This window comes from Fulmarus glacialis, unplaced genomic scaffold (assembly GCF_000690835.1).
Source record: "Fulmarus glacialis isolate BGI_N327 unplaced genomic scaffold, ASM69083v1 scaffold2339, whole genome shotgun sequence".
Classification (NCBI taxonomy): domain Eukaryota; kingdom Metazoa; phylum Chordata; class Aves; order Procellariiformes; family Procellariidae; genus Fulmarus; species Fulmarus glacialis.
The window spans coordinates 20,375-33,022 of NW_009233657.1; the positions used below are offsets into that span (position 1 = coordinate 20,375).

The 12,648-nt window shown below is 36.7% G+C and overlaps 1 protein-coding gene across 1 annotated transcript in view; it reads left to right on the forward strand.

Moving 5' to 3' along the window:
* Positions 1–1,060: 1,060 nt before the first annotated feature.
* LOC104082299 (potassium voltage-gated channel subfamily H member 8-like) overlaps positions 1,061–12,648 on the forward strand; it is a gene marked incomplete at both ends in the record, with an annotated part of 32,369 nt that continues 20,781 nt past the window's right edge. The window contains one exon of the mRNA XM_009585375.1: positions 1,061–1,294. Coding sequence (XP_009583670.1) covers positions 1,061–1,294 — 234 coding nt within the window. The remainder of the gene's footprint in view (positions 1,295–12,648) is intronic.

Genomic DNA, 12,648 nt, shown 5'->3' on the forward strand with positions numbered 1-12,648 from the left:
TCAGATTCCTCCCATAAAACTTTGTTTTTCACTTCAAGATAAGGAAACACAGGTAAAAAAACCGTATGAGAACTTCATACATTATCTAGAAAGGGTCTCCATACTAATTTAAAAAGACTGTAAAGTGCTAGAGCTGTTGATGTAAGCTGAAGATGAGAGTCTAAAGCACAAAACCTTCAAAGAGACTTTTGCAAGGGATGGAAATGAGCTGTTAGGCTGCAAGGTTTGCCAAAGATTTGAACTCAAATTATAAGATCGCTTTTTGTTGATTGATGTCCATGTCATTATACTATTCTTGAATTTATCATACATGATAGTTGCATCTTACATATACTGAAAAATTATAAAGTGCATTAAGGTGTAACAGGATGGTGAATCTTTGATGTGCCTGTTTCATACAGGAGAAGTATGGTAGGGCTCTGGAAGACAGCTAACAATGCTTTTGGATGAAATCTTTTTCCCTCACAAAAAAAAAAAAAAAAAAGAGAAGACAAAGGACAAACAATTCCATGTAGCCCTGGAATTCCCTCAACTCTAATTTTAAGGATTCCCTTGCAAAATTATATAAAAGAAATTAGTTTGAATGTTGATAAAGGTCAAGTTTAGCTTATTGAAAACATAGAGGGATTAGCTTTTTTTAAGATATAGCTGTGTCTGTTCAGACCGCAGAGTAGTCCGAGTAGCAGCATAATATAACACCTTTGAAATTTCTCCAAAGCTTCCACTTTTGTCACCAGTCTTTGGTCAAGTGGTTGTTTTAATGTGCTAACACCCACCTCGGAGGCAGTTATCATAAATTATTGCTTGAGGATGCAATGAGGCAAGCTGTACATAGCCATGAGGAACCATCGTATGAAGGTGCTCTGTGGACTGTTAGACTTGATTTCATTTCAGACTAATGGTTTAAAAACAGAAGTTGCATTCTTGTTTGCAGGCAGTTGGGACTTTGCTTTTAAATGTATGTCCAGTTGTGCCTTCCTGTGAAGCTAAAGGAAGTGTTATGTCAAATGATGTAGAATTTAGACTGTAATTCATGTTTTACTTTTGTGTTCTTCTACAGATAGTAACTTCATCCTTGCAAATGCTCAGGTGGCTAAGGGATTCCCTATTGTTTACTGCTCAGATGGCTTCTGTGAGCTTGCTGGATTTGCACGAACTGAAGTCATGCAGAAGAGCTGCAGCTGTAAATTTTTACTTGGTGCTGAGACAAATGAGCAGATGATTCTTCAAATTGAGGAATCGTTGGAGGAAAAGGTAGAATTCAAAGGAGAAATCATGTTCTATAAGAAGAATGGTAAGTTTTTCTTCCCTGATTTGTTAGTCCCAAAGAATGAAACTTAGCATTAATGCATATAATATATAGCATGTATTTCTATGTAATGATTTTGTATGTCTATAATCAGACCTACAAGAATAGATTTGAATAAAGACAGTTGGGTACACATTGAGACTATGTTTATATTAGTGTTACTGATTTTACATAAGTATATGAAAAGTTACAAAGCTGCAAAGAAGAAATTCGGGGTCCTAAACTGCATTGTGAGATACTGTGTTATCTGCACTCAATATGACACCGCATTTTCTACTTTTTCTTATATTGAAGTTCTTACCCCTTATTGTTGAAACTGTAATTAAAAAATTAATACTGACCATAAGGTAGACAGTAGCTATGTAAAATTTTCAGTCCCATCAATAAAATGCTCAGAATTTTGAATGATCCAGGTGACTCATTCTCCACAGCCACTATATATAAATACAATAATAATGATTTTCAAAAAGTGGGTAAGTACTCTAAGTAAAATCTATATTTAAGTATGTATTGTCGCGTAGAAAAATTTCTGAGCGTTAAGCAACTCCATAGACTTCAGTAAACTTCAAGTTGCACCACCAAAGCTTTCACTCCTATGGTAGGGCATTTATAAGGACAATTTCGTGGGCAAGATGAGTGAGCCATGGAAGAAAGCACCCCATGATGCACACTTATCAGCTTGTTTCATTTATATCAGGCTCCTTCAGTGTACCTATTCTGTAAGCGTTTACACTGCCATCATTCATGTGATCTTCAAACGGGTGACACTAAGTGTGAGATCCTGACAGGACTGCAACCACCCCAGTGCTATAGGAACCTTCACATGTGCTTAATGATCCATGGGCTCAATGGATCCATGGGTGCCTGTTGAGTATCACCTTCTGTTTTATTATATGGCTAGAATTTCTAGGCATATGTTTAGGCCACGTGTTTTCCTCATAGATCCTACTTATGTCTTTACTAATGAAACATTTTCCCCTCAAATGTTATTACTATTATATTAAATACTTTAAAATGTTCCTTTCTAAAAGTAATAACTATATATTTACAATAAGATAGTCAGTGATTTAGAGCATTAGGAGAAGGCAGCTTCACTTTCCCTGACTTGTACAAAAAAGAGAAACGTTGCTTAGTTGGCTTGTGTTCATGACTGCGGTTTTTCACAGTATGAAATTTTGAAGTTATTCTGAAGATGCTGGTAAACGCTTCCTCCTCTTGCCTTTTTCAGGAAGCTTGCGGTGGGGGGGGGTGGGTGTTGTTTGTTGTTGTTGTTTTTTAGCATTTAGAAGAGAATCCCGTAGTTCCTTGAACTCATGTTTCAGGAAGGCTATTCAAAGAAAGTAGTTTTAAATTTGTAAATCATGTCTGAATATAGGGAAAAAATTCTCTTAATCTGGAAGGATAAGAGTTGCTTTTCTCCAGTATTGTACAGTGATGAGTGGGCAATGTGTGTAAATTGATTTCAATGTATGTAAATGAAAGAAGTAAAGCTAACATACTCATTTCACTGTCTTGGTCCTGAATGATAAATTGTGATTCCTTTGCACTATGAAGGGGTGCTTCAAACCTATAATATGATTAATGCAGGCAGAAAGAGATTTGCAGGTCAATTTGCTTATCGGTGAAGTAGCTGAACCACAGATAAATAAGTAAAGAGAAATTGTTTAGGATAAAAGAATTCCCACAATCCATCCTATTTGCATCCCTGTGTATAATTTGACTGGAAGCCATTCCAAGACATTTTCTGAGTATGAATAAATTTCCCAGACTGCCTATTTATTATATTTTTCATTTTCATGTATTTCTGTACTACTGGGAAACAGAAATGAATAGATATTGAAATAACATGAGACTGTTCTTGAATAAGAGCAAAATTTATCTTAAAAGATAATCTTGTTTTTTCAACAGAGCTGCAAAGTACAGACAGAAAATTTGGTAAATCATCCATTTTAGCTAAATGTTCTAGGTTTGGGTTTTTTTAGAAGGAAAATGGAACTTCTGAAGCAGTTAGCCTTATTCAACTTTGGCAGAAAAAAAAAAGATGTCTTTGTTGCAGAAAAATGTTTTTAAAATATTTTAAGACATAAGAACTTTGGGAATAATGGTCCAGAATGACTGTATGGATACGATATTGAAAATAATTGTCAGTTGGGCTAGGGCCCAGTGTAATGCCAGGAACATAGGTCAGTGGGAGACAAGTAACTAGCAATGTCTAGTTGTCATACATTTCAGCGTCCCGTTAGGACTTCAGGGTGTCAGAGTGAAACTAGGTATTCTGGCTTTAGTCCACTATTCAGAGGTACAGCCTTGCTCCGTAGGCCTAGTTACAAGACTGAATGAACAGTTTCAGGGATAACCTCAGGATAGAAGTTCAGCCTCAGGGATAATTCTGAGCTCACAGAACAGACTGAAACGTCCCTCAGCATACTTGTTAAAAGCTTAGTAATGACTACAACATTATGATAAGGAATGAGTCTGAGGGAAATGGATGTATGAACACTGTACTTATTCTTTGTTTCTTCTTCTGGATTTGATCTAAAATGTAGAAGCTAGAAATTTGTAATTTTTTTTTTTTTTTTTTGCCCCCCATGTGTGTGTCATCTTTTGGGAAAGAAATTCAAGCTTCCAAAACTGAATATGGGTTGATTTCTTAATTGCCACATTTTTTTATATTTTGAATTTGATTTAAACTCAGTTTAAAACTGATTTAGTTTTTATCATTAAAATAGGTTGTTTATTCTAAACAAGTAGTGATTCAAGCTTGGGACTTAAAGCTCTTACTAGTTTTGATCTGAATTTAGAAAGTTTGAATATGGGGTCTTTTATAGTTACTTAACCATCATTTAAGAATTCACGTAACACTTCTGCTCCGTAATTGTTACTTAAGGAAAGATTGTTATAACTAAAGCAACTCCAGCAACCCACCTGTAATTTCATGCAAATTCCAGACTGCTCCAAGCTGACACTGCAGCAAGTAAGAGTGGCATGCAAGGAGTTGGATAGGGAGCTGAGTAAGATGGATTACCTGTCTGTGGATTTCATTGTCTTTGTCATTTGGGTTTGGATCTTGACAGAAGGATGATCCTCAGCAGTTGTTCTGACCAAACTAGAAAACAATCCTCCTGGAATAACTAGAAGTGGATAGGAACTTTTCTCTATATGTGTTCTCCTTTTGGCATTTTAATGAATCCTTAGAATAGGATAAACTGGCTGTACCTTCTCATCCATGATATTTTCTGCCATGTTAGCACAGAGCAGTATTAGAATTGTGGCAGCAGCAACAGCAGCTTCAGAGAGAGATGTCTTTGAAAATTCCACTCAAAATACACTTTTCATCATAGTTTCAGTATTTATTTTGGTTCCTCAGTCAGTTTCTAACTTTTTATTTGTCAGAGCTATATTGGTTTTTTGAAGACAAACAGAAAAGGAAACTATTAAAAGGCAAGGAATTTTATGATTGTTGCCTTCTTCAGAAAGTTTATATCATTAGCTGATTTTTTAAATGATTTTTTCTCTTACTATTTCTAAACTTTCTTCAAAACATCTGCAACAAATTAAGTTGTCAATTATGATAACAGAAATGCAAAGTAACCTTTCTGAATTCAAGTGAGTTGTGAGAAAAGAAGTCACTACCTGGATCTCTTTTTTAGAGTAATCTAAAAGCAGATGGACACTATGTTGAGGAACTACATTTGGACAAACTGGTTTTTTCCCCCTTGCCAGACCACTGCAGAAATTTATCAACAGCAAGTACATGTAGTTAAATGAGGTCTTCACAATCCCCCAAACTGAAGTACAAATAAGCAACAGCATGGATTTTTTTTTTTTTTTCTTTTACAGCCTAAGAGGATGTTACAATAAGCCCTATAATCATTGACTTAGTGCAGTCTAAGCTCTCCATCTTCAGCTGCTGAGAAGGTCATACCTTGGTTCCCTTATGACCCCATCAGACTCATTTCCTATGTCTCAAAAATCAGTTTGTAGTATTTAAAAAGAGGTCTGTTCTTACACACACCCTCCTAAGACCTGCAGTAGTCCTACAACCTTCCTTCATTGAAAGGAAATTGGTCTCTTTCTGTGTACGTGTAACTTGTGTGAAACACTAATCAGCGATGACCACTTTTGACTTATGGACGTTTGAGAGGCTTCACTGTAGTGTCCGTTGTATCTTTGCACCCCAGCAACAGGGCTGTTTGCGTAGGCTTTTGTAGGCAATTAAAAATCCCTGCTGTAAGAGGACTGGAGCAAGTGGGTGTTGCTGGGACCACCATTACAAATTGCCTTAGGACTTGGCTGCAAGCAGTGTTTGCTTCATCTGTGATAGACCACAGGGACTCAAGGGACACTTTGTCATCTTCTATGTGTAAACTGATTTAAACACTTTCTGAGGTATGTCTTAGGCAAGTGCCGTGTAATTCTTGGCTCCTAAAAATTTGGTAAGTAATTTGTAAGGTCAGGAAGACATGATATAGTTATTTTCTTAATTTTTTAATTTTAAGAGTCAGTATGATTAAATCAAGGTATTTTGCCTCTTCTCATCAGTGCAGGAGAATATGTGTTTTAATAACTCTGTATCCTTATCTGGAAGGTCAGGACCAAGGTATTATTTCAGATGAGCGGAATATGAGTGGAGAAAAGGTAAAAGTCAGAGCCTCTTACTGAGTTACTGGATACCATCAGGCAAAAGGCCATTTGAAGTCTAGGTGTAACAGTGTTCTCACATGAGCAGCCACGGGCAAATGAAATAAGCCACGGGCAAATGAAATAAGCCTCAAGCCATGAGACATCATCTATAGCCTCTGTCATGGTTGCAGTTGAATAATGTGGCTACAGGATAACAAAGGCTCTGTTACATTATTTGCAGTTAATGCATGACTTGTGTTAAGCAAACAAAGAAAGCTAAAGCTTTTTTTAGATGATGAGTTTAATTTTATTTAAAATTATAGAAGATTTAATTAATTATAAAGAAATTTAAGGAAAATTAATTTCCTTTGAAATGAAAGAAAATTACGGTTTTTTAAAGCTTTTCTTCTCTACAAAAAGTATTTTGCTTTTTGCAGAAATGGTATCCCTTTTTTCCAACAAGAAGTTTAAAAATCTACTTTTAATGGTTGTCCAAAAATATCCTGCAGCATTTTGAAACATGGGAGTTGTATGTTACCTTTTTAATACGAACTGACTCCCTGCTTTAACAATCTCCTGAAATCCACCATGTCTCTGGGAAATGTTAAGCCCATCAGTTAGAGAAGAGGCATTTATTAGAATTTTATAATTAAAAAAAAAAAAAATTCCATACAGAGACATCAATTTCTAGTGACATCTAGTTACTAATGTAGAGGAAGTCCCTCGACAAGTTGCTTGGCAGGATAGTTCATAGCAACGTGACCTCACTGCTGTTCCACTGCTGCTCTGCCTTAAAACCATGGCCTAAAAATAAGAAAGCTAAAAAGCTTTTGTGGTTGGTTTGCTCGTGTTATCTAAATTATAGTACAAAATACAGGGGGAGGGGAATAAAGAGAGCAAGGAACACTGAAAAATTAATCTGATGGTAATGTCTAATTGCAATTACATGAGCCATAAACAATAATTTGTATCTTTATAAAGGCATCCTCTTTTTTTCCTTTTTCCTTTTTGTTTTTTCCTTTTTGTTTTTTCCTTTTTCTTCTTTCCTTTTTCTTCCCCCCTTTCATATAGCTCAGTAGGCATTAGGAAGTTTCACTGATCTTGGGGAAGTCTTTCTCTTAAAAAGCAATATGGTTGTGGGTGTAGAAAGAAGGCATGTCCTTATTTTCCTCTGTTTCACAGAAGAGGGAATTTTTTGGCTCCTTATCCCTCCAAACACTTCATTTGATTGACCTATGGCCTGTAATGAAAGGTAATGATGTGTAGCCTTGAAGCGTGTAGACGTTTTAGAGTCAGTCCCAGCTTCTGCGGCGGAAGAGGATGGGGCAGACTTCTGCTCCTCTGGAGAGCCCTGGCTTAAACTCTGCAGAGTCTGGGGTGAATCGGTCAGACAAAGCCTGCGAGGAGACAAAACGAGGGGATGAACTTCAGTTAGAAGGAAAAAAAAGGCAGTAAAATCCCCTGTGTGCAATGTGATCTAAAACATCTGAGATCTTTTGCTGTAATTTAATGAGATTTCAACAAGACTGCTGCTTACTGACAGCGCTGATATTTTGTTCCGATGGCACTCGTGGTGACAATGGCTAACAGCTTCTTTCAATAACAACATGATTTATTAAAAGCATAATCCACTGAGAAAAGATTTGTTCTCTTAGAAGCACATTGATAAGTAAATAAATCCATATGAGAGTCTCCTGCTGCTTACTGCATTGTTACAAAGTGATGGGCCCTTCATTGCTTACAGATGCTTACAGATTAGTGTTTCCACACAGGCTCCCTGGGCTTCCAGCTGCATTTAATATGAATGGCTGTTAGTAATGCTGTATGCACTTTTTAATTTTTTTAAGATACATTTCACTATGCTACTTTTTACATAGCCATTTTTAGGAAGAGGTGTAGGTATTTATTTTGCAGTGGGATGTTTGTACTACATCAGACCAGTCACTCTTCTCTTCAAATTTTCTCACAATTTTATGGCCACACTGAGGCTGCTGATCAGCTATCTCTTATTTTTATGAGTTTTAAATCTGGTTTAGCTAAAAGCTGACTTGTGTCCCTGTGCTTCACCATGAGTTAGGCTTTTCTTTGGTTAAAGAAAGAACAAAGTACCATTTCTTCTGATGACTACCTGCCTCCCTGCTGCTGACATTTCCTTATTTTGTTCATGATCCCCAAATCCACATACTGCATCATGGTGCAGACTAATTGCCACCTCCTGTCCTGACAATTGCAAGGAGTTCTTGCATTAGCTCCATAGGTTTTTGGAGCGGCAGGAGGCTCATGTTAGCACTGTCTATTGAACCCTCTCACTGATTTGGCTAGGAAATTGCAAAACCAGTCTGGTTTTATAGAGCAGTTAAGTAATTAAAAGGTTAAAACCTACTACTTTCCAACTGGCGGGGTTACTATAATTCTTTTCAGTGGGCAGGCTCAGAGTCTGTTTACAACATGTGCTCACATGGATTCAAGTGGTGAACTGGGAAGATTAATCCTCTCTACAGCATTATGTAATTCCTCTGTGTGTGTTTCAAAACACTTCTGTACAAAAAACATAAACCTGACAGGATTGAGTTATCAATCCAGATCCACAACTCGACCCCTTTTCAGGTCCCAGCTTTAGACTCTTCCTTCCAGAAAGGTGCCAGTGGGAAGCATGTCAGGTGCAGGTTAAAGTTCTTGAATCATGGGCTCAACAGAAAATCCTCAAACTTGCTTAAAACTGCTGATGAATATTAGCAGATAAAACTAAAACAATAGACAGGAACTGTAGAGGCAGTGATATTCTTGTTAAGTAAAATCTTCTCCAACCTAACCTTGTAGAAAAAGCAATGGAAAATAAATGATGAGTTTCTAAAATGGAGATTTGCAATGTAAGTAGACAACTAACCAGCAGAATCCCCTCTTTCTCCATGTAATATCTATTGAAAGCTTTATGAATAAGCATGAGGTTGTGACCAGCACCTCTCCCAGCATTGGGAGACCTCCCATTCTGCAGACTCCAGACCTTCTGTTTCTAGGGGCTGCCACTGCCAGAGACACCAGAACCAGGGTCATAAAAATATCTTGCAGCACGAAGATATTTTTGTTTATATTGTTATCACCTGTCATTTCAAACTGAAAAAGTGGGAAATTGTCTTTATAAGTGTAGTGATCTGTTTTGGTATTGGTGTGCTTTCGCTTACAGGGAATTTTATGTCATCTTTGAAGCTTCTTTTTAAGAGAATAAAATAATGAGCTTAAAAGCACAATAACATCATTTGAACACATGGTTGTGTTCAGATGAATGTGGGCTACACCCCCTCCTGGTGCCAAAATATCAGACACAATTTCAAAAAGATTAGGTAGTTTATAGGGAGAAACTGAGAGAAATGAAAAAACATGTGTAAATACATGGTTTTTCATGTATGTATATGTAAATATGTATGTGTAAATATATATGCATCCATCCATACATACATGTATATGAAGGATCATCCTGGCTTAAGAAAATTTCACACCTTTTTTTCCCAAGGGACAAAAGTACATCCCTCAGTAGACTGAGAAATCGTATTTACTGCTGTGATGACATCTACATGCTGGATTAGGAGCTCTGAAAATCCAAAAGGAATAAGGACCATAGTTTGTAAATACAGTTCTAACAATAGATTTCAAAAATATGGTAATCAAGGGAAAGCAAAATTTGCTTATTTTGGGATTGCTTAACTCAAAGCAATGAAAAAAGCAGAATTCAATTGAACAAAGTAAAGACTGGACTCCTCAGGAAGGCTTGAGCCTGACTATTTCTGAAACAGTCCATACAAAGATATTGAAGAAACAGTATTTTGTTTTGGTTTTTGTTGGTTTTGTTTTGTTGGGTTTTTTCCCACTTTAACTGTAGATATTGGATACTTATTTATATAAATAGACTGTCTCAATTAGTACTTTCCCAGGAGTTAGCTGACAAATGCTGAATGCCTTACGCTATTATGACTGTGACAGAGTAATGATCATTGGAGGTGGAGGAAAAGTGAGTTGCAGACTGATAATATTTATGAATCTGCCCTGAAGCTTTTTGTATTTAAACAGAATGCATTTCATTGACTTAACTGAGTTTGTAGATAATCCTGTATATTTTGCTAATTGTTATAAAAGTAACCTGGTAAATGTATTACATCAGGGAAGCATTTATCTCCTTAAATGCAGTTTTCTTTTCTAATCTGGATGGACATAGGAAAAGGAAATTAGAGCAGACAAAAAGTAAGTAGTACACCTAAGGATAATGAATGTCACATGGCTTTAACAGGCATTGTTTAGCTTCTCTGCTTTTGCTCAATGAAAACTCAAATATAACTAGAGGATTTTCAAACAGAGTTTCATTAATTAGGAAAGATAATGGAGTTATAAAAGGAGAGACAGGAAAGCTGAGTAAACAAAGCTGAAATGTAGATGTGCTGGAGCTCATAAATTAGTTTGCATAAAACGTGCACTGCAGACTGTACTAGCTGTTGCATACAAAAAATGTAAAGAACACTAAGGTTGGAAAGGTCACGCACTCAAACTAAGAACTGCCATAACAGAGGCAGTCTGTATCCACATAGTAATAAATGGAGACTTTGAGGTGGTGTGTTAAGCCTCTCTCTGCTTAATACTGGCAGTTTGCAAGAGAGGCAAGGATAGGAGACTGCTGTGCTGAAAAGTGTCTCCTCTTAGAACATCCTTTCCCTCTCTCCCTCTCTTCATCATGGCAGTGATGGCAGAAAAAGTTAGACATATGAGTCACTGAGTTACCTGGCAGTAGAGGGAGCAGAGCATCGGGGCACAGAAAAATGGATGAAACACACGGAGGGGGGATTTGCACATTCTCCGATGAGATGTGATAGATTTGAATATCTTATGTGGTACTCCATAGCCTATATAGAGGGATGCAGGGATATTTTTAATGAAAGTTTCTAAATCCTCCACAGGATTAACACTTACCTACTTACTCATACTGAAATGCAATTTTTACTTTGTTATTAAGGTATCTTACCTATTACCTTTTCTCTACCAAGTTCTTGGGATACCACTGTATTCTGGTTTAAGGCATTTTAGAATGGATTTACATTGACTGTTAAAACTTGTAGGGAGAGTTACTTGCAGGATACAAGCATGATCTGTTGGCCATATAGAACACGGGTAAACAAGTTCTTGAGCCTTCTTTACTACTCCTATGAAAGTGTTAGCACAACTGTCAGTGACCATAAAGTCAATTACCTGATAACCCATATGTGTTCTTGTTAGTTTTCTTGCAATATCATCAGACCAAAGACTGTCACTAGGATGTAGCACGCAGGCTGCCGTTTACAGTAGCAGAATTCAAGGGAAAAATGAATAGATTTTGTTAATACATACATGTGATTACTGCAGAGATGATGGAGAATGAGGTGCTCATTTGCTTAATGCAGCAAAACCTTGTATTAGTTGTGTTAATTGATCGTTGTCAAAGATGTGATATTTACAAGAGAGAAAGAGCTCTAATTATAGCTATACTTTTTCTTCCAGCTCCATTCTCTTTCTGTTTAGTTCAGTTGCATTTTTTTTTAAGCATTGTTTTCTTCTTTGCACTTTACTCTCCTCAACAAAATGTTGACACCTTGTCAAAACCACAGAACATTCAAAACCAAATGTTATCAGTGACACTGTGAATTTTTGGATAAGCTAATGGAAGAGCCAGTTTGGCTTCCCCAGGCAAAATCTTTGGCATCTGATCTGTGAGTCTTGGAGTCCACACTTTCTGCAGTGGAAAAGTGGAAATGATCAGGCTAAAACTTCTCTGGCAATATCATGTATCCAGCAGCAGGTTTATTTTGCTAACATTAATTAGTTAATTAGTAACTCTGTAAAAGAGACTGTGTTGTAATGCTGAAGATTTAGCATCAACCTTATTGACAAGTTATTACAGTTATCTATGTGAAAATATTTTTATCTTTGTCTTTTACATAACAAACCCCTGGAAATAGGGTGCTGTGTTTTAATATTTTTTTTAAAGGCTTCATTTGGATCTGCGTAAAAGAACATTTAGTTTACTAAGTCAAGTACTGAAACGTAAAGAAATGTGCCAGATTTATGATGTCTTGTGCAGCCTAATTCTGCCCTCTTATGCATATATATAATGATAATTATTACTTGAAGAGTGATTGTTTTGTGCCACAAGACTTGTATATCTAACATGCAAAACATTTACACTTTCTATTTTTTTCTTCAGATACTTGTTTTCTTAGACTATGAAACATTTAATTGGGTTAGTCTTGTATGTTATCTGCAAATGCAGAGCTTCGTGAAAGAGCCCTGCATCTTAATCCTTCTTCCTCTCACCACAGACAGGTGGAGATGAATCACAGGGATTTGTTCACTTGTTGTTTCCTGCCCTTGAGTGATGGGAAGGGCAATACAAGCTGGCTCAGTGTCTGTCTTGAGGGTGGCGTGGCAAGAAAAATCCTGAGGAAGTGAAGGTCTGGAAGTGGATATAACCACTGATGGTTGACACATGGCAAAAAAAGGAAGACTTAAGCTTGTTTGCCTGGACAAAACTAGTCCCAGGCTGTCTAGAGCAAAAGGAGAACAGAGCTTTGCATCAGTATCACTGGTTCTAAGTAACTCATAGGGATATGTTATGGCTAAGAAGACAGTTACTGCAGAAAAGCTCAACTAAAATTTTGAAGAGATGGATGCAGAATTTAATTATTTTATTAAAGAAT